A 22412-nucleotide genomic window follows, 5' to 3' on the forward strand; every position below is an offset into this window, starting at 1 on the left:
GAACTACTACATCTGCGCGAACGAGATCTACCCAAAGTAACGAATACTCACTGCTACTGCGTGATAACCGTTCGCGATTCTCCGAACACAGCCTGCGTGGTCGCAGGGAACGTTCAGTAAGTTGACACGGCGCCCACTCGCGACGATTGCACACACCTGAGATAACCTTTCATCGTCAGATTCACTTCGCGATCTATGACGACGGCGATTAACCCGTGACGGCCTATTGCGCGTTTGTTCGTTCCTTATAGATTTACCGTGGGACTGCCTATTTTCACGGCTAGGAGTCTTGCCTGATCGACTATGTGAACACGAACCGCACGATCGTGAACGCGGCATGACGATTTCAAATTAACGGCTGTTTGCTTATGAAGTGGTGTCGTAAGGAACAATCCCACTTCTGATTTTAGGAGAAACAAACTTATTTATAAAAAAAAAAGACAGAAAACCGAACACTTAACTTCTATTTATTACTCATTTTTACAAATATAACAATTATCACAAAAATTAACCTTAAGCACTAACTTAATTTAAAAATAATGACCGAGAATTACAATTTAAATTAACAAGCAAACAACCATTACTTTGAATATAAAAATGATCAACGCACTCGTCATGAAACAACGACCTATCGTTCCGAAAGCCGAGAAGCAAAAGAGCCCTCTGAACGGGTAGGGACTGCTTTTATTGACGTTGTTGCATGACGTTACAAAACGTATTAGCGGGTAGGGAACTATTTTTATTAACACTGTTGCAAGACGTCACGAAACGTATTAAAATAATCGGTATTATGCTAACACTATATTTTCCTAAATTTTTTATTATTTTGCCCCAAATTGTTTTGCAACCACTATTATTGTCATAATTATCAGTGGAATCTTGTTTGAAATGTGTTTTAGTGTTATGTTGTTTATGACTGTACTATTGATTTTGTTTGTTTACCGATAAAAATAAATTAAAAGTTCCATGAAAACCTTTACTACAGTTCTAATGAGGAGTGCTTCTGTGAATGTGAGTCTTGTTATGGAATACTGTAAAAAAATGTTGCAACATCATGAAGTGATGTTCAGTGATGTTCATAGCAGTCTCGAGGGTTGTCGTCAACCTTTTGTGGCATAAAAAATACAAATGGAGTTTCTCTCAAAAATTTAACTTAATTAGGGATTTTATGATATTTTTTTAATAAATCTTTTCTTAATACTTGTATTATAGGTAACAGTCTATTTTTATAGCTAAATAATTCTTTTTTTCTTGATAAAAATACATAGAAATAATACATATATAAATACAAATATCACACCCAGATTCAGTAGGAAAGCAGGGCCACTACAAACTGTGCCGACGGGCTAGTCAGTACGGACTAGTATTTTGCAAGGTTTTTTAAAGATGGTTAAAAGAAAAGAACTCGTATAACCACAAACTGTGTGCTATAATTTGAACATAATCCATGAGACACATAGCTTTACATGTCAGCAAGGCCAGTATACTCAAATTACGAAAAACAATAATAATTGAACATAAAGCAATCGTATCATTTTTTACCATCCCTCGAAATTTCCGTTATTACAAAACAGCGAAAAACAGCGTCCTCCTCCCATCCTATAATTATTTAAGCTTCATGTAGAACTTCAAAGAAAGACACGTGTTATTAAATTACTTCGTGAGTGATACCCTGTAGAACTAGTTCGTTACAATTGAAACAGCAACGAATACTACGTGTACATCGAAAAAATTCAAAACGATCGATAGCTTAGCTTAATATTTCTGTGACGTAGCCAAGCTCGATTATTGTTCTACGTAATGTTATTGGCTATATTTCTAAGTAGCTGTACGCCGCCGTTTCACACGCTTTATTTTGAAGAAAAAATATCCTATAGCCTTGCTATTGAGCTATACAATACAAAAAGAATCTTTCAATTCGAACCGCGTACAATTTCAATACGCGTTTAAACAAATAAACTTTTCAGCTTTATAGTATTAGTAACTATTAGTATTAGTAATATATATTATATAATTAAGTTAATTTCGCTGTTTAATTTAACTGACTTAAAAAATGGAATGTTCTCAATTTGACAGTATTTTTTTTAATGTCTCATTACTTTTTACTCTGTGCACCGTTTATTTGATAATTTTATAATTCGAAAACTGGTGCTTGTCGTGTGGTCTGATTTAAAATTGAACGAGATCGGTTGCGGTTTCTAAATTATTTCCAATATTGCGTATTTATTTGACTATTTATCTACGTTAATTTAAATGGGACCACATGACACCACCTTTTAATTATAAAACTGAATAATCGAAATCGGTCCACGCATCACAAGGTTATGAGGTAATAAGTATAAAAGAAACACATTTGAATTTAGAACCTCCGCCTTTTTGCAGTCAGTTATAAGAGAACGCAAATGAAATCATTTAACTATTGTTTAAGTTAATTTTATTTATATCGAAAAGTATACGAACATCATAAAAACGGAGTACCTAAATATAAAACAATCAAAAAAAAAATTCTTATGCTATCCACGCGGATAAAGCCGCGAGTTGAAAGCTATTAGTCAATATACACGTGGAGTTTCTAGCTTTTGCTTCTTAGACGGAGCTGCGTGGCTTTATAAATATTTTGTTGTGGTTTAGGTGTTTGTGATTGTGTTGTATGTATGATCCCCACATACGATTCTCATTCTACTTGGTAGACGTTAAGTGTAAAGCGATTATGAAAATATGGGCGTTGACATTTATTTCGTTGACATACTGAATGTCTTGACATTTCTAAAAACCTAATAACTTCATATATTTAACAATCGATATCATGCTTTGAAATACTTGTCTGTATCATCAACACGTGTCTGTGATTATTAAAATATTTTGTTACGATATTTTTAACTAATATTTGTCGCTTCGCTTCAGCCTGTAATATCCCACTACTGGGCATATGCCTCTTTCCCCATGTAGAAGAAGGATCAGAGCTTAATCCACGCTGCTCCAATGCGGGTTGGCGAATATATTCCCTACCATGAGTAACGATCATCAACATTTGCCGATGTTTGATTTATATTTAATGCCGTTATTATTATGTGTTACTACACTTTTATGACCTAAAGTTGTTCGATATTCCGAAATACAAGTAACATTCATTTCGAGAGTTTAATATAATCAGTAGGTACATTACAATTGTACTAACAACAGTTATATACCTAGAGAGAACATAAACAGACGTTCAGACAAGCAAACTCTCTGTATCATATTATTCTGCTAATTATAAATAGAACAATTTTGTCATAACCCGCATTGTTAATTAAAAAATAACATTATCAATATCACTTACCAGTTCCCCTTTCACGCTTCGTCATATTGACCCTCGAGTTCGTATGACCCAATATGCTCACAATTTAATAATCTAATATAGGTAGGTAGGTATAACATTCTCGTGTCGCGATGTTTGTCCGAAACGGCCTGACCGATTCTCATGAAATTTTGTGCGCATATTGGGTAGGTCTGATAATCGAACAACATCTATTTTTCATCCCCCTAAATGTTAAGGGTAGTCCACCCCAATTTTGTTTTAATTTGTAGATAAATTATTTATTTTTTATTTTATTATGATTTGGCGTTGAAAAATATATACAACCCTAAATTTTCACCCTTCTACCACCAACCCCTATTTTTAAATAGCGTTTAGCGGCAAAACGGCGTTTGCCGAGTCAGTAATATATAATATAATATAATATCTTTATTTCACAAACTTAGAACTATATTACAATGATAATGTGACAACAATATCAGAAGTAATGAGATTAGCATCTGTAACCGAACTAGGCATAGCCTGTATTTCGGGTATCAGCATATTTAATGATATTAAACTAATATATAAATTAATTAGTAAGCCATAAAGATTCCAATGAAGAGCCAAGAAGATGACGGTCGCGGGTTCGATTCCCGCTCCGGATGGATATTTGTGTTTATACAAATATTTATTTCCGGTCTGGTTGTTAGTCCTTGTGGGTCTCCCCACCCTGCCCCGGAGAGCACGTTAAGTTGTCGTCCCGGTTGTTATCATATACGCGTAGTAGGAAATATCTCCGCCGATCCGCAATGGAGTAGCGTGGTGGATTCTTCTCTTACAATTACAAATTAAACATCGGGATCTGTTTTGGTATCCTGTTGACGAAAGCTGCCGGAAATCACAATTTCGATTCTCATTCGATCCACAGAGCACATAAAGCGAATGTAGGTATTTGATGAGCATAAAAAAGCAAATATGAATTATATTCGAAGCAAAAGTATTAATTTATTTACTTACGAAATTTCTTTGTTATCATTCTTATTAGTTTACGTAAAATTAAAATATCGTAGTCTTTTTATTAAATACTAACTGTGCCCAGCGGCTTCACACTCGTTAATTTGAAGAAAAATTCAGTCTATAGCAGCCGTACTCAACCATTTTTTTATAGGGGCCACAAACACGTTTCAGTCATGGTGTCGCGGGCCGCAAGCAAAAACTATTTAGGTTTCAATTAAAACGAAATTCCAAGTTAATAATGTAGTTAGTTTATTAATGAAAAGAGATTATACGATTATATAGATTTTTACGTATTTTAATGCAATTTTTGTATTTATGAACACCTTTTAAAACTTTTTAAGGGCTGGTTTAGCGCTACATGCTATCCTTATTACATCTTCCTTCTGATGAGAGTCTGTAAGTTTGTTTCTATAAACGTCCTCCTGTGTATTTCATTTTTGAAAAAGACGATTCGCACACATACGTAGATCCAAAAAATGTTAGTAGGATTTGGGCACATCTTTGGACGTTTTTATACTTTTGGTACTCAAAAATTCTACATATTCTCTATTTTTCCCTTTTTTTCTTTAAACAAAACTTCAAGATTAGTGTCGTTTTTAAAATCAATGAACTCATCGAACAACTCAGAGTAATTACAATTTGTATCGTCTCAAATTTTTGATCCGAACGCCCGTTATCTAGTGGACACAAAATTTAAATTGGTTTACAATAAATTGGTAACTTCAGGTGGGCCAACAACGAGAGCCCGGCGGGCCGCATGTGGCCCGCGGGCCGCAGTTTGAGTATAACGGGTCTATAGACTTCCTCGGTAAATGGGCCAGTATTATCGAACACAACAATAATTTTTCAATTTGAACCAGTAATTTAAACAAACATGTTTGTTTGTTAACTTTTCAGCTTTATAATATTAGTATAGATTTATTTCAGAAATAAAAACATAAAAGACTTAATTGAGACTTGGCAGATCTATAGTTTTATTCACATAAAAAAAGCAAAACATAAAAAATAATATTTGAGGAAGTAATAATCCCAAGGAGCTTCCATATCTTAAGTCCATCAGGCGCATGGCCAGGTACTATAATGTATTTTTGGCGCTATCAGTGAGCACATAGATATTAGTTAGAGGAACATCAAATGCATTTGTGCTATAAATCGTTTCCACTTGAGAATATATGTTGTCGATTGAAATAGATCGCTATTTGTATGTTCATATCTCAAACTAGAATAATAGTGTTGGGTGATTGCTTTACTTGTCGATACAATCGATTATATTAAATTAATAACGACGATATACTCCATACTATCCTACTAATTTTAATCTTATTTAGATTTATATGATAAATAAAATTGTTCAGCAAAATTCGGTTCGACAAAATGTGTCGACTATTATATTTCGCGTTGAAATAAAAGCTTGTTTTTATAAATATCTTTTATATTAATTTTTTAAATTTTAAATTTAACTTTTGGTATATATGCGACGAATGTATGTAATATATAATGGTATGTAAATAAGTAAATACTGATAATAAATTTCGAATTCAAATGAACGGTATATTTTTTGACTACCTACGTAAACAAATATATGTATATATTATATAAATGTAAAATATTTCAAAAGATACATCCTGTGCGAGCTATAAATAAAAATGTGGGAAATAACTAGTAATTCATAATAAGGATGTAGTAACAACATATGCAGGGCTGGAAGGCTCGATAAACGAGAGTGACGTCACGGCTTCGATCCGTCCCGACGAGGCCTTCCGAGCTGTTTAGTTGTTTGAGCTTTTATGTTCGTTAATCTTACATTTATTATTATTTATTAAAAATTTCAAATATAGAATTTCTCTGTGAATTGTATCAATAGTTTGTCTCTGTATTTAACCGCTAATTTCAATTATGACAGTCAGAGACAGTGACAGCGGTTGAAACAATTCCATTCGTTATAATTGTTCTATATTCAATAATAAAAAAACTAAAAATACAATCATACGTTAAATACAGTTTTATGTTTCGTTTAAAATATAAAAAAAAAAGTAAAAAAAAAAATATTATTAACGGATAACTAACATATACTTTAATTCATAACTCAAATCCTTGATGACGAGTTGGTAAATTTTTTTCGTAGAAAAAGGGGATTGCGATACAAAGGGAAATACTGTCAGCTTTCTTGCCACGCAAACGTCATTTATAATATTATTTATCTGTAATAATTATTATTCTAGGTTGAATAAAATAATGTTATCTATCTTATACTATAAGTCCATATAGACTTTTGTAAAGTAATGGTGAATATACAGAAATTGTAGCCAATAATGGGAGATTGCGTCATGGGTTCAATACATGGAGTGTGTGTTCCCACAGTCGTTAGGACCGTCGCGTTGGAACCACCGCGTTTAGTGAGAAAATTCCGCACGATATTTTACCAAGAAACAAACGATCAAATTCGGATTACACACACTAATTATATTTACACACTTATCTCCCAGCGTAGCTGATTATATTTAAATTTTTATTTCGACTACCGTTGACCAAATAACCGTATGACTAACGTTGTCACCTCACAGAATAATTATTTGAACATAATCTGTGGCAGCGAGTTTGCACACTAATTGTAAATCTTACGCAAATTCTGTCACAGAACGCGTATAAATAGTTACTCTACACACTTTGTCGTCACAGATTAAAAACTTTTTACGTCACAGTGTGATATAATTGCGTCTTATGTATAAAGTACCAATTAGTGACTAGTGTTAACGAGTATTGGTAGAATTAAAATGTTTAATGGGTACACGCAATTGAGTGCTGAAGAGAGTTCTAAAGAAAATCCTGATAAAGGTTCTCGTTTCATACTTTTGCTTGGGTTGCTTTGCACGCAGTAGTTCTGCTTTTTTATTTTAGAAGTGGTAGATGTAGGAATTGTTTTTTTTTTAAACTTTGTTAGATATGTAACCGAACATTATCAAAAGTAAAAATGTGAACTTAAAACACGCGAACCTAGTGATTGAAGTAAGTTTGCAACTATGGCAGAAAGCAGTTGTTCACAATTTTACAGTTAAACTTTATATTAATTTTAAATATTTTTTATTTTTTATATATTAATTTATTTATTTTTATAACAATTAATTAATATATTCATCTGTTTTATTTTTTATTTTTATTGCATGATTTTTAAAGCATGTTATTTATGAATGTTCATTTATGATTGCAGATGTTTAATTTCACCTATTACAAGCATGTCTGTCTGATTTATTGTTTGTTTGTCTGTGTTTCGCATTGCATGCAGTCACCAAGTCACGACGAATACGACCAATGAAAAACTACAAGCCGCTGGTAAGGAACATTTTTAATGTTTTTATTGTTGGTACAATTTTGAAATTAACAGTTTTTTTCTACTACAATTTATAATACTACTAAGTACTTATTATTATTCGGTTATCAATCAATTTTATTGTGTAAATTATACTGTATTTTATTATATCAAATTTAAAAAAAAAATTACGGAATAGTAAATAATAGTAGTAGTTTTCACTAAAGTTTTCATCATGATGTCAATATTTGCGACGATGTCGTGTCGTCACAGAAATAAAATGTATGTTTGCGTGACGGATAACGTAACAACTAAAAACTCCTTTATATTTAATTGTCATAATCGCTTGTTGTTTTAATTTCATGTGCATGTATTACTTGCTTTAAATGTTTATGTCTACTAATACATATATATTTATACCCAATTAATACTGAAAGCCAGAAAATATATTATCTTATTTCAAATATTCGGTCCAATAATACCTATGTATTTCGATTAAATCAGATCGATTGATTAGTTCGAATTTTAATTTAACAGATCGAATTTTTTAACGCTTCTGTATAATTATGTAGGACATTGAGCGCTCGGCGACAAAGTCGAGATCGCTTTGCGCACCGTTCAGAGGTCGCAAATAGAAAATAGTTTTGTTCAGTTCAAAAACAAAAATGACCAAATTGTAAAAGTAACCAAGTTGTTCATTGCATACTTATCTAAATCCAGAAGTAAATAATGAAACAACTTTTCAGGACTTTCAGGACAGTCCTCCCGTGACCATGTTTGTCCAAGTATCCGAAATGTCGCGTATCTAAAAAACTTAATAAACCACGGTAAAATAAGTAAGTATAAAAAAGTTGTTTCATATGAGCGAAATTCGCATAAACATTACAAAACAATATCCAGAAGTAAAGTTGGAAGTAAGCGGTCAATATCCGTGTTGTTACCGAACAATAAACAATCCATATAACAATTCTATTCGGAATGTAATTTATCCGACATAATTGTGTTTGCTCGCAAATGAAAAAAATACCAACTTCAATTACATCGACAACTAATAAAACGTAAGTAGACGAAAAAAAAAACAAGTAAATACGCGTTATCAAAGATTACTAAAAAATCTTCCATCAGATCTCAATGAAATTTAAACGGAACCACAATACAAACATCAGAGTGCCTAGTTCGTGTTTTGTTTAATCCGGTCGTAATAACGGGCGTAAATTTTAACTTCATTTTGTATGGGAAATTCGGGATTTCAACCTAGTTCTGGCGTTTGCCTCTAGATGACTCTGTATCGATTGTATCGTATACTATTCTTTATCATCTAGGCTGCACTGTTTAAATTCCCATACAGAATAATCTTCACGTAGGTATAACGCGTTTCTGTCATATTTCTGTGAATAAAACTCGCACTATGCACTCAGCTTTCGATTCAAATAAGAATCACTAAATCGGTATACCCGGTGAAAAGTTATGCGATATAATGCAACGTAAGTCGGCCGAAAAATAGTCAAGTAAATACGCATTATTAGATATAACCCGATAAGTACTTGTTAGATCTCAATTAAATTTACACGCAACACCTTTCAATTAAAAATAAAATGATCGAAATCGGTCCACACAGTCAAAAGTTCTGAGGTTAACATACATAAAATAAAAACAGTCGATTTGAGAACTACCTTCTTTTTTATGATACATTTATGTATGATGTAGTACGACGAGTATTTTATGCAACATAATTTAGCGCGACATTGTAGGACCGGGAGTACAGCAACGACAATTTAATAAACAATAATTGTGTTTGCTCGCAAACGAAAAAAAAACCGACTTCAATTACATCGACAAGTAATACAACGCAGATCGACGAAAAAATAGTCAAGCAACTACGCGTTATCAAAGATTACTCAAAAAGTAGTTATCAGATCTCGATAAAATTTATATGTGACCACATTATAAACATCAGCTTTCGATTAAATTAAAAATTATGAAATTCGGTAAACCCAGTAAAAAGTTATTGCGGATTTTCGAGAGTTTCCCTCGATTTCTCTGGGATCCTATCATCAGATTTTGGTTTCCTTATCACGGTACTAAACTAGGGATATCTTCTTTCCAACAAAAAATGAATTATCAAAATCGGTACATCCAGTAGAAAGTTATGCGGTATAATACAACGTAGGTCGACGAAAAAAGCGTCAAGTAAAAACGCATTATTGGATATAACTCGAAAAGTAGTTGTTAGATTTCAAATAAATTTAAATGGGACCAATTGGCACACACCACCTTTCGATTAAAACAAAATTTGTCGAAATCGGCCTACCCGGTCAAAAGTTCTGATGTAACATACATTAAAAAAAAAAAAATACAGTCGAATTGAGAACCTCCTCCTTTTTTGGAAGGCGGTTAAAAAGTGTACGTGATATCCTTGCTGTGGAGTTGCGCGCCGATTCTTCTTTGCAAAATCTGCTTTACGAAACGGTGACTTCACATTAACTTTACCCAATAATTTAGAAAATGGACGATTCAAAGCTTTAGTGTTCTTGAAGACTAATTGAAAAAAGAAGTTCTAGATTGTTTTTTTATTATATAAGTCGACAATTTGAAAATACACGCCACGGGAACTGAAATATTACGTAATATGATTGATAATAAGCGTCTTCAGTGCCATAAAGCCAGCCCTGCAGTCACCAACCCGCCTGCCCAGCGTGGTGACTATGGGCAAAACAGAGTTCATGCCATTTTTGGCACGAACTTATGAAGGCCTATGTCCAGCAGTGGACTACGATTAAACAAAATTCCATTGGTAATCTAGCACTACTTTAATTCTACACAATACATTTCCAAACTTAAAACTTATTTACGCTTTTATTATAGAAAAATATGAATATTAACTTAGTTTCATGTTTGACCTGTTTCTTTAACCATCGCTTAAACGCGGACTTCAATAAAAGGGCCCTTTGGTTACGTGACCGGCGCCGCTATCTGATGTAAATTACTCTAATAACATTACTAGGCTGTATTTAATATACCATAATAGGCGGGGGTGTAATAGAAACGTGTTTTTCGTTTGGAAATGGATAATTGTTTGAACTTAAATACAGTGGTGACTTTATGACATTTAAAAAGCTAGCTGTATAAATATAATTGTAATAGTATTACAGAAAAGTTTTATTAAGTAAATTTAATTTATATTATTATAATCATAATTTCGTTTATTACAAAATAAATAAATAATAATTGTAAGTTATATTATGTACGCAACAAAAGTAGGGTGTCAAAATGTAGCTTGTCACGAATTTCGTCTGACAAATTCTATTAGGGCAGTACCACTTATTTGTAGAAAATTTGCAAGAAAACCCATTTAGGCCGTTGTGCTATAGGTAAGAAACTGAAGACATCTCTTCTTTACCCTTGTCCTATCTTTCTTATATTAACTTCTTAAGTTACATCTTTAGTCTTGTCTTAATCTAAATTGTTATAATTATATTTTGTAAGATGATTAAGGAAACATACATAAATGAGAACCTCAACCCAATGTATAATTTTTCTTCCATCATCATCCCTACTTCCCACCTACTCTTCATTATTCCCTTAAGCCGGAAACACATTTATGAATTCTGGAACTGGTACTTGGAATAATTTAGTAAGTTATCGTCGAATGACCTCCCAGTTTTACTGCACTTTAAAACAATGTATACTTATAAGATGTGTCCTGTCGATAGTATGCTAACAGCAAGTTTGCCATAAGGTTTGTCCCTTGTTATACATATTTAAATTTTTAATAAAGTATTTTTGATGATTTCAGGGCTCGGCGGATTCAAACTACTCGCAGCCATCCTCGGAACTGTCGCTCGACGAAGATAAAGAGGCTTCGCGCCGCGAGAAAGAGTCGCTGGCTCTCATACAACTCGACAAGGCTCGGGTGTGTATCTCCTAAGTAACAATCTATACTGAAATATAGTAATTTTGACTTACTAATAAGAAAAATAAAACGAGTGCGCTTTAGACCACACGACTGAAGTAAAACTTACGAAACGTAACCCTCTCTTTCTATCTTCACTAACTTATATCTCCTTCTTGACTTCCTTTCGCCTCGCCCGATCATACTTTCGTAAGGCTCTCGTCACGCATTCACCAGCTTACTCCCCAAGTCAAGCGAGCGTAAAAAAATTTTACTTCAAAAACCATAAATAAAGATGTACAAACAGCGCTCTGATCGCTAGAAAACGATATCTATACTACATATATGTGTATAGGTATATAGTTTCTCTCTATCTTTGGGCATAATAGTATACAAAATGGAAATTTAATAATTTAAATATACTTATGTATTGAAATGAAAATTATCCGAAAAAAGTAAGTATTTTATAAAAAGAAAAGAAAAATCGGAAACCCTTACATGTCCTTAACCGGTTTTAGTTGAGAAAAGATAAATTAGATTTAGTGATATTAGCGAAAATCAAATGGAAGTACGGAGAATGCTCATTATCACTATGTGTCATAGACTATAATAACGGGGACAAAAAACGAAACAATCAAAACCATAATCCATGCGTATGACACCACGAGAGAAAATAAAGTTTTATATAAAATGAAATTAGACAGACTAATAATGTGATTGATGTGAATAATTCCAGACGAAGCCAGTGGCTTTCGCAGTGCGCACGAATGTCGCGTACGATGGCACGCTGGACGATGACTCGCCGGTGCACGGCAGCGCCATCTCGTTCGAGGTGCGCGACTACCTTCACATCAAGGTAATTCTATTCATTTATTTTATAGAGACACGACATATAACTTTCGCATAATTGGCTGAGTCATTTTTACGCCGTGTGGTTACGGCAGTAAAGAATATAGCCACCCCCTCTCTTTCTGTTGGTGTCATAAGAGGCGACTAAGGGATAACACAGTTACACTACCACCTTGGAACTTAAACAGCCGACCGATGGCGGGATAACCATCAAACTGCTGGCTTTGAAATACACAGGCCGAAGAGGGGTGGCAGCGTCTTCGGTGCGACAAAGCCAGTTCTGCGGTCACCAACCCGCGTGCCTAGTGTGATGACTATAGGTAACACACATGAGTTTACGCCATTTTTGGCGCAAACTTGTGGAGGCTTATGTCCAGCAGATGACTGCGATAGGCTGAAGTGATTTTCGTTATCAAAACTGATCCTGCATGCCATCCTGGGATGGTTTTGACCCCCGCAATGTGCTGTAACAGATCACGAATCTTTTACTTGGCTTCTGTTTATTAAGCTAAATTGTCCACACTGCTCCATTGTGATGTTTGGAATCAACAACCATTGATTTATGCTCACTATTGTATCACTTTATAAAAACCATAAAGAAACCATAGCTTATAGACGCCTGGAAGACCACAAGCATTGAAGTGCGTTGCTAATACTATCCCATATCCTCCTTCGAGCTCTGGTTCGACCTTACTTGTCACAGGAATACACTACTTGAGAATAATTTGATTTGACTGTGATCATCTTTCTGCAAGATTAAGGTACTTTCACAGTTCGGCTGTGCTATTTCCTGCTGTGCCTCTACCTCATTAAAACTCACAAGACTACTACACCTTATAAATAAATATACACCTCACACTCAATGGTCTCAAGTAAGATTTTCTGCTTTGTCTGGAGTCCGGAAACACACACACAATACAAAGCACAAACGCCCAGACCAGGACCTTCAACTTCTCCTCCCCCTCCAGGACTTTCTCTAGGACCCCTGGTCACCTTATCACAGGAATACAACACTGCTTAAAAGGGATGCTATTTAGCTATGAGTAGCTCCATATTTTAGGCAATATTTTCTTCTACGTCACTAAAACTTCCAAGGATATACAATACATAAAAAACAAAAGTCGAATGATCCCGTAATCCCGTTCTACCGGTGCAGGAGAAGTACGACAACAACTGGTGGATCGGACGGCTCGTGAAGGAGGGCTGCGACGTGGGCTTCATCCCGTCGCCGGTGAAGCTGGAGGCGGTGCGCACGGGGCTGGCGGCGCGCGGCCGCTACCCGCGCCCGCCGTCCGCCGGCCCGCCGCAGCCGCTCCCCAGCCGAGGTAGCACCCCCCCCACGCCCGGTACGTCACGCGCCGCCACTGAGCCACGCCACGCCACGCCACGCCACGCCACTGCCATCGCGACCGTCAACTTTACTTGACGTTTTTAAATATATTGTGTGCAAATTCCATTCGGGCGGATTAGTTCATGTTCAATTTATATATAAATACGTGAAGCGTATAAAATTTTTCAAACTTATAGTTTATATAAAGAAAGAGTGCAGAATGCAAATATTTTTTTTTGAAATTATGCATAAAAAAATACATTAAATCAATAAAATATACTTTTTTGTTTAATGTTCTAACTTATAATTTAAATTAATTATGGTTTCAATATAAAATAAATAAATAAATTTCTACCACAGGGCAACCAATAGTGTTCTTCTTTTCTTGAATGTCTGAGAACGATATTATTTAAACAGCTTTACTTTCATAAGCTATCTGTTAAAATATAATAAACAAATTTCACTTATATATTCAATCGAGCCAAGTTAGAATTCAGGATTGCAACTCGTGGTTCACAGAATTATCTAAATTTTTAAATATGAAAAAACTACAGAAAAATGTTTTATCACTCCACTATCCTTGTTACCAACTAAAAATCCGAATGGAAGTTTAGTATAATTGATCGCTTAAGCATACTTTTCCGATAAAAATGCACATTTTTTTTCATAAAATTAAAAATCGAAAATGGTAAAGTTGACATTCTCACAAAAACCGATTGTACTTATGATAATCTCGACCGATTACTGTAATATTTGCTGAGTTTTTAATATACCAACTTGTCTTTCTTACTAACATGAGTCGTGAGTGAGAAAGACTTATTTATTTTTGATTAAAATTAAATGTTATAACGAATGTTATTTGTATTTTCGGTTATATTCGTAAACAATGATTTCGATACGAAATTAAATAAAAGTTTGTTTTATTTATTTATTATTATTTTTTTAATTTAAAAATTGATATAATTCAATTTTAATAAAACATACTTTTTTAATCTCGAATCGAAAACAAAATACGTACCAAGCAGTTTCAATTTAATGCTAAGTTAATATAATTTAATCATTTGAAGGTACTAAATCACTTAAACATTAATAACAAATTATTATAAATATTATTATATGAAATAAACTCTTTATTCTTACTTGAATTTCTTCTGGAACTTATATTCCAAATTAATATCATTCCTTGAAATACTCATTCCAAAATCATAATACGTTTTTCTGAGAATGGAATGTACGGAACTGCCTCGTATCGTATAATCATACTAAACCATAATTCACTCATTCTGTCGGTGAAAGTTGTCTATTTCCTCGGTCTAGATATTAGCACTCATGTATGACGTATTTTCAGATGTCCCTACCGTCGATAGAGGTAAGACCACATCCATCCATTGACCAGGAAATGTATCCAATTTTCACCTGAATCTTTATCTAATTTGGCCTTGTTTTTATTGGAATCATTCTTAACTTTTAATTAAATTATTTTTATTTTATTTATATACTTTCCTCGATCTATCCATTTCATGTCCATCGCTCTGTCTGTCCTTTTTAAGATAGTTTATGCTTTTCGTTACCGAAACGCATAAAAACATTGTTTTATCTATTTACTGTCTATTAAGTTTGTTATTTTCTTAATATTTACTTTAATTGAGTAATTTTTCAATAGATTTTTTAACTAAGTCATATGACGATCGCCGGTTATAATAAATGTTTGTTCTATTGAATTTTTACTCAGCAGGTACGTATTTGAAAATTAATGGATGTCGATGTTGTCAAGTGTATTTGTATTTTCATATATTTTTTATACAATAATGGTGTTGGGTTATTCTATTTAATGCAAATCCTTTTAGTAATGGTTGGTACCAGTTGTTTCCCATTTTTCGAAAGGCATGCATCCTTACTGTCCGGTCGGATCCCCAAAAATGTTGTTCCCATTGATTAGATTTGAATCTTTATCACTTTAATCATCTCGATAAATTTATTGAGTTAAATGTATAAAAAAGTTGTAAAAAAAAAAACAATAATAAAGTAAAAAGTACAAAAATAACATATAGGACCAGATAGTGTATATAGTGCAATTTCTGATGGATTAAGAGAATTACTTGAATAAGAGAAACATCAACGAAATTTCCCGTTTCAAGTAAACTTAATATTCAATAATGAATAGTAACAAGGAGAAATCCTTTCCAGGCGAGGACTCGGACTCGGCGGGGCGCGGGCGCGGCGCGGGCGCGCTGCCCGGCGGCAAGGAGAAGCGGAAGCCGTTCTTCAAGAAGCAGGAGGCGTGCACGCCCTACGACGTGGTGCCCTCCATGCGCCCCGTCGTGCTCGTGGGCCCTTCGCTCAAGGGCTACGAGGTCACCGACATGATGCAGAAGGCCCTCTTCGACTTTCTCAAGAGACGGTTCGAGGGCAGGTTCGTTTGTTCCGCGTTATGATGATTGTGTGACTAGCAACAGCGACAATACTAATTCGTAATATTTATAAGTAGAATCACATTTGTCAGTTTATGATTAAAGGTAGTGAAATTTATGTGTAGTGAATCAGGCTTATGTGTGATTTTATGATAGTGAATAGGGAAGCCGGCGGGTCGAGCGCGCTCGTGTGTCCTCTAAGAGCGGTAACTGCTATTTCAGGATAATAATAACGCGTGTGATGGCGGACATATCGCTCGCGAAGCGGTCGCTTCTGAACAACGCCTCGAAGCGAGCGATCGTGGAGCGTTCCAACTCGCGCTCCACTTGCCTCGTGGAAGTTCAGGTACTCGACTCACCACTCTCGTTTTTCCAGGATCATCATCACCCGAGTGACGGCGGATATATCACTGGCGAAGCGATCCTTGCTCAATAACCCGCCAAAGAAACCTATTATGGACAGAACGAATTCGAGAACCAATTGCTTGGTTGAAGTTCAGGTTCGGTGCTCGGGTGTGGTACTGTTTGACCTACCTATTTAACCGCTCATACATTAAAAAAGGGAATGACGAACTGTACTAACATTGTGCTTGACATCGTATTAAGTATTATTGGCTGACTCACGTTCTCATGTATCGATTTTATCAAGTTATTCACCCTCGGATTAACTAATTTTGACTTGCCACATTAACAAAATGGTAACGAGTTATATATTTGTCAAGAAGATAATATTACGAAATACATTATCCACTAAACATCGACTAACCACATCATGAAATCAAAAACATTTTTTTAAAGAATTGCATGCTCAATAAATATTTTATCTGCTTGCAATCAAAGCTGACTACAGTTGATAACTAAACTAAGTGGCACGATTGTGGACAACATAACTGCACCACTTTTGCCAGAAAGAAAAAAAAGTGCTTAACATGTCACGCTGCTCCATTGCATGTTGACATCTGTCATAAATTCTGAAACATGTACATAGTGCATGTTCCAGAAAGTCTCTCGTAACGTGCAAATTCACGATATTCCCCATCATCACAGAGCACGCGTAATGGATGATGATATGTATATAAAAGCACTAAAAAACTCCGGATGCTTTTCCGCATTTATTCATTGAAATATTTAGTTAGGGTATATTTAGAATACATTGTTTCATATTTTAAAATATTTTTAATATTGATAGACGGAAATCGAGAGGATATTCGATTTAGCGAGGACCCTGCAGCTGGTGGTGCTGGACTGCGACACCATCAACCATCCCTCTCAGCTTGCGAAGACCTCGCTAGCACCCACAATCGTCTATTTGAAGATTTCTAGTCCAAAGGTAAAAAAGATAATTTTTGGCATTATTTATGGTCATTATAAATAATTTCTACTGTAATTTTATGATCGGATGCAGCTTACAATTGTCAACTTTTTATTGATTTTAAGATCAGCTAACGTGGTCCATGTAACATTTGGTTGTTTTTTTAAACATGCAGAATTCTTATGAAATTCTGGCTGTACCCTGCGCGCGTTGCTACGCTTTTTTATATATTTTTTTATTTGGTCGTACCAATTCAGGAACCTTTATGGGCTCATGCATAACACTTTGCTGAAGATCATGACATGATCAAATGCATAGTTTACGATTCTATAAGGACATTCAGACAAACATTCATTTTCATATAAAGATATTCTTAAAAACAGTTTCCATTATATGCGCACACAACTTGCAAACAAATAATTTAGTTTAAAGTAAATCACGTCCAATAGTCGTGTAAGAATCGTCGTTAATAGTTGTCCCACTTGCAGGTGCTACAGAGGCTAATAAAGTCGCGCGGCAAGGGGCAGAGCAAGAACCTGTCGGTACAGATGGTAGCGGCGGAGAAGCTGGCGCAGTGCCCGCCGGAGATGTTCGACGTCATCCTGGACGAAAACCAGCTGGAGGAGGCCTGCGAGCACATCGCCGAGTACTTGGAGGTGGGTGCGGAACTGGACTAGCTCGTCGACTAAATATTTAATTAGAATTACTAAGCGTGTTCTTTTATGATGTTTCGGTATATCCTTTCTAAAATTTGTCCTATCAGATCTGAATAAAAAATGTCGAAGCTTTTAATATCTTCTGCTAACCATTCTGTTGATTGACTGATTAATTGGTTTAGTATGTGACGTCCCATTGTATATGCCTATTTTACATGTAGGAAATGAGAATTAAATAGTAGGTAGACAAAATTATATCAGTGATCTTTATCGAAAAATATTATGGACTTTATGATTGTATCACGGCTGTTGAGAACTCAAGTATAGACTAAATATACGCTTACGCTTCAGCTTATCGCAGTTCACTGATGGCCATAGACATCCTTCTAATATCAAGTCCAACATCCCGGCTCACGGCATTCCTCATTTAGTAACTGAGGTTTTTTATTAACTGAGGTAGGGCACAGCAAGTGCTGAAAATATGGAGCAGTCCGATTGGGGAAGTACCTCGACTTTATAGAAGAACACAGCTAAATAATACTGCTTTCAAGCAGTGCTGTGTATCTGTTGGTGAGTAAGGTAATCTGGGCTCTTGGGGGGAAATGGGGATAGGGTCGGCAACGCGTTTGCGATGTTTATGGTTTTGCAGACGTCTATAAGCTACGGTAATAGCTAACCATCAGGTGAGCCGTACGCTTGTTTGGCGACCTGGTTTTATAAAAAAAAGTCTCTGCTATGCCGGTTCAGCGGGCCGGAGTGCGTCCCACAGATTATATATAGCACCACATATAAACCCCGCAGGCGTACTGGGCGGCGACGCACCCGCCCCCGCCCGCGCCCAGCGCGCACGCGCCGCACGCGCCGCACGCGCCGCTGCCGCACGCGCACCACGCGCACCACGCGCAGCCTGGTGAGTCGCGCACTAACATATACGTGGCTACTTCAATACTTTTCTTTGTCAAGAACTACCCTACTGTGAATGCTCCACAACGCTTCAGCCTGTAATATCCCACTACTGGGCATCTTCTTTCCCCATGTAGGAGAAGGATCAGAGCTCAGTCCACCACGCTGCTCCAATGCGGGTTGGCGGATATATTCCCTACTATGAGTAACGATCGCTATCAGGTGTACATGATAACAATCGGGACCGACGGCTTAACGTGCTCTTCGAGGCACGGTGGGGAGACCCACAAGGAATGCCCCACAGTTAGGTAAAAACCTCTTCCATTTATAGAGAGAGTTATAAATGTTGATGTTATTCTCTTCGTATTTAAAATTGGATTTACTGTGCGGTCCTTAATGTTAGTATTAAAATTATTAGTATTTTCCTAAGTTGAGTTCGTTTGAGTACAATATCTAATGATGATTTGCATACCGAACAAAGTACATATGTATATCATTTGAAGTTTTATTTTGACCAAAACAAACATTTGACTAGGTTTCACGAGCCGAGCCCAAAGGCTGACTGAGTTCACCTCAGGTACAGATAATACATGTGAAAATATAAATGTCGTGAACTTAAGTATGCTAGAACTTAAAACTTCAGTAAAGCTTTCTTCTTAGAAATATATGTTTAAAAAGCCAACGCTTAAATATTTAACGATAATCTTCTGAATACATTTCAACTCCATTATGATGTCAAACTCTCTTTTCTTCTTGCTGTACTTCGCTATCTGTCTCTGACTTAACTAATATTGCATCAAATAAGTTCCAGACTTGGATATAAGCGTTCTCTCTCTCAAATATCTGTAGACTTACTTCTTTATAATTATAAAAGTAATGAAATGTAAACTTATGTTTTAGTCTGCAATATTTTGAAATCTTTAAAACATTTCTGTTCAACTGTTACAAAAACTCCTGCTTTCTTAACATTTTTTCAACTCTAATCAAAATTAACATCGCTTGCAACCAACATAATTATAGTAACTCATTTGTCCACATGTATCTTGTTCATAATAATATAATAGTTGTTTTATCTCTATAAACTAAGACGTCATCATTATCTAACCAATCATTTCCCTATTTTGAACCCCCTGCACACTCCGGAGGACACCGCGAGAGATCCGACTCTTACAGCTACGAAAGAGGCAGAGGTACTAACTTTTATACTAATACTTACTACACACACTACCGCCCTTTATATGTTAGCATTTGCAACAAACCTATCCAAATCCTATACATAAATAATAATGATACATCATGCAAGGCACTCTGCAAGTACAATAACTAGTGATGTTTTATTTACAGTAGATAATTTCATATCATTATTAAATAACATTACTTTCATTATATGTTGAGGTGTTCGTGGTTAAGCCATAGATCTAATCATTAAAATTAAACCTTTAAATTATTGTTTAACTACGAACAACTTTATTCTCATTAAAATCGCTAAATTAATGACTTTTTAATAACTTCATTTATTTTATTAATCTTCTCTTTATTCACATAAAGCTACACTGAGCTTAGTTCTGTGTTGTAGTTTGTCATCGATGTTTGTTTGGTATCTCTATGTTACATTTTAATCAAATCATTCCGAACTAGATTAGTTAATTATTTAATTTGTGATTTCGTTGTATTGGAGAATTACATCATTCCATACATTAAAAAAATATTATCTTTTGTTATCATAAGATCATTAAAATTTACGTTATAATACTTTGCAACTGCACCTAGAGCTTCATAGTTCAGTAGACCGACCCCAGTGTCCTCGTATGTTACCCGCGATCCACGTCACGCCGCACTGACATCGCCCTGTTCATTTCAGTACAAGCGTCTGGACAAGCACATTAGCCTCGCAGAAGACCATATATACCAGTTCCATTATAGTGCAGCCATCGACGAAGCCCTTTCAGGTTGCAACCATTTTTTAGGCTCCCATATTTGTGAGCTTCAGCTAACCAGGGTGTCGCTTTTACTAACAGATCCTCGTTTTCGACGTCGCAAACTCCTTGTAACGTTGGAACATTACGATTATTACTGATTTGCGATAACACGTCGCTGGATCTTTGATCGCTACAAATTTACGTTTGCGTTGTTGTATATTTTGTTGCTTACTGAGCAGTATATTGTCAATGTTAACGGCGAGTTCAAAGATCTCAGCGCCGGCAGCCCGCGGCCGTGACTTGAGCTCCGGGAGCGGCTTCATTAGGTTTGCTTCTCCGCAGCGACGCCGCCGACGCCCGACTCCGCCGTGGTGCCGTGTCCGGGCAAAGTGCGCAATTGTGGAAAGGTCCCTCTTGTCTCGTAGCGCGGGCTTCGTAAGTGCGTGCCCGAGTGAGAGTCCACTCTAACAGAACCCACCCCGTGTGCCGTGTGAATTTATCCTCTCCATTTTGACGCCCCTTTCGAGTGACAGCATCGTTCTATATATAATTTAATCTTGCATTATAATAATAAAAAATCGAAAGAGGCTGTCGAAAAAGTAGCATAGTTTTAATGAGTCCGCCAACTAATCAGTCACCCCGCCTCTCGCCACAGGTAGAGCGCGCGTCCAGCGACCGGAGCGCCTGGAGGAGGAGGAGTACTACCCGCGCGAGCACTACCAGCGGTACCCGCGCGACTACCCGCGCGAGTACCACGAGGGCTACTCGTCGGAGTACGCGCACGACCCCTACGAGCGCGAGGCGTACGGCCACGACTACACGCGGGAGTACGGCCGCGAGTACGCGCGCGAGGCGTACCCGCCGCGGGACGAGCGGGGCGCGCGCGCGCGCGAGCGGGACGCGCCCGACGAGTACGGCGCGTCCCGGCGCGCGCTCAACGCGGTGTAGGGCCGCGCGTCCCGCGGGTCCCGCGTGCCCGAGTGTCCCGAGTGTCTCGCGTCCCGCCGCGCTCCGGCCCAGTCCTCGCTCCGATTCCGTTCCCGCCGCCCGCGACGCCAGCGAACCTAGTGAGAGGTCGACGCCGCGCCCGCGTATTTTTTAGGGGCGCGCGGCCACATTAGTGACGTTTTAGTAACTGGCGTCGTCCGATCTAGACTCTTTAACGTCGAGCGTTTGTCGCTTTTTTGAGTATATTTACGCGTCGCCACTCGTTCGTTTGCGCACCCCTTTTGAGATTTGTACTAGCGCTTGACGGACGTCCGGCGGATCGGGTCGCCCGTCCGGAGCCGTGTCCGGCCGGCGGCGGGGCGCGGCGGGCGGAGTGCGGAGTGCGGAGTGCCGCCCGCGGCCGCGCGGACTCTCTTTCGATTTGCTGAGCTTTAGCGGCACGCTTTTGCGGCGAGTGCAGTGTGTGAGCGATCAGCTTGTGTTCCCTCGTTTTCCCCTCCCGTCGATGCATCGACTTGTCCGCCGTCGACGTTACCAATAGATATATCATTAAAAAGAAGCAACGAAACAAATTAGTAACGCTTGAGC

The 22412-nt window shown here is 36.9% G+C and overlaps 1 protein-coding gene across 1 annotated transcript in view; it reads left to right on the forward strand.

Annotated features, from left to right (window-relative positions):
* LOC123668390 (voltage-dependent L-type calcium channel subunit beta-3) overlaps positions 1-21824 on the forward strand; it is a 36333-nt gene extending 14509 nt beyond the window's left edge. The window contains exons 2-11 of the mRNA XM_045602123.1: positions 11401-11517; positions 12233-12352; positions 13502-13691; positions 15024-15044; positions 15863-16088; positions 16309-16443; positions 17275-17416; positions 17887-18054; positions 18856-18964; positions 21532-21824. Coding sequence (XP_045458079.1) covers positions 11401-11517; positions 12233-12352; positions 13502-13691; positions 15024-15044; positions 15863-16088; positions 16309-16443; positions 17275-17416; positions 17887-18054; positions 18856-18964; positions 21532-21824 — 1521 coding nt within the window. The remainder of the gene's footprint in view (positions 1-11400; positions 11518-12232; positions 12353-13501; positions 13692-15023; positions 15045-15862; positions 16089-16308; positions 16444-17274; positions 17417-17886; positions 18055-18855; positions 18965-21531) is intronic.
* Positions 21825-22412: the final 588 nt, after the last annotated feature.

Source organism: Melitaea cinxia, chromosome 3, assembly GCF_905220565.1.
Source record: "Melitaea cinxia chromosome 3, ilMelCinx1.1, whole genome shotgun sequence".
Classification (NCBI taxonomy): Eukaryota; Metazoa; Arthropoda; class Insecta; order Lepidoptera; family Nymphalidae; genus Melitaea; species Melitaea cinxia.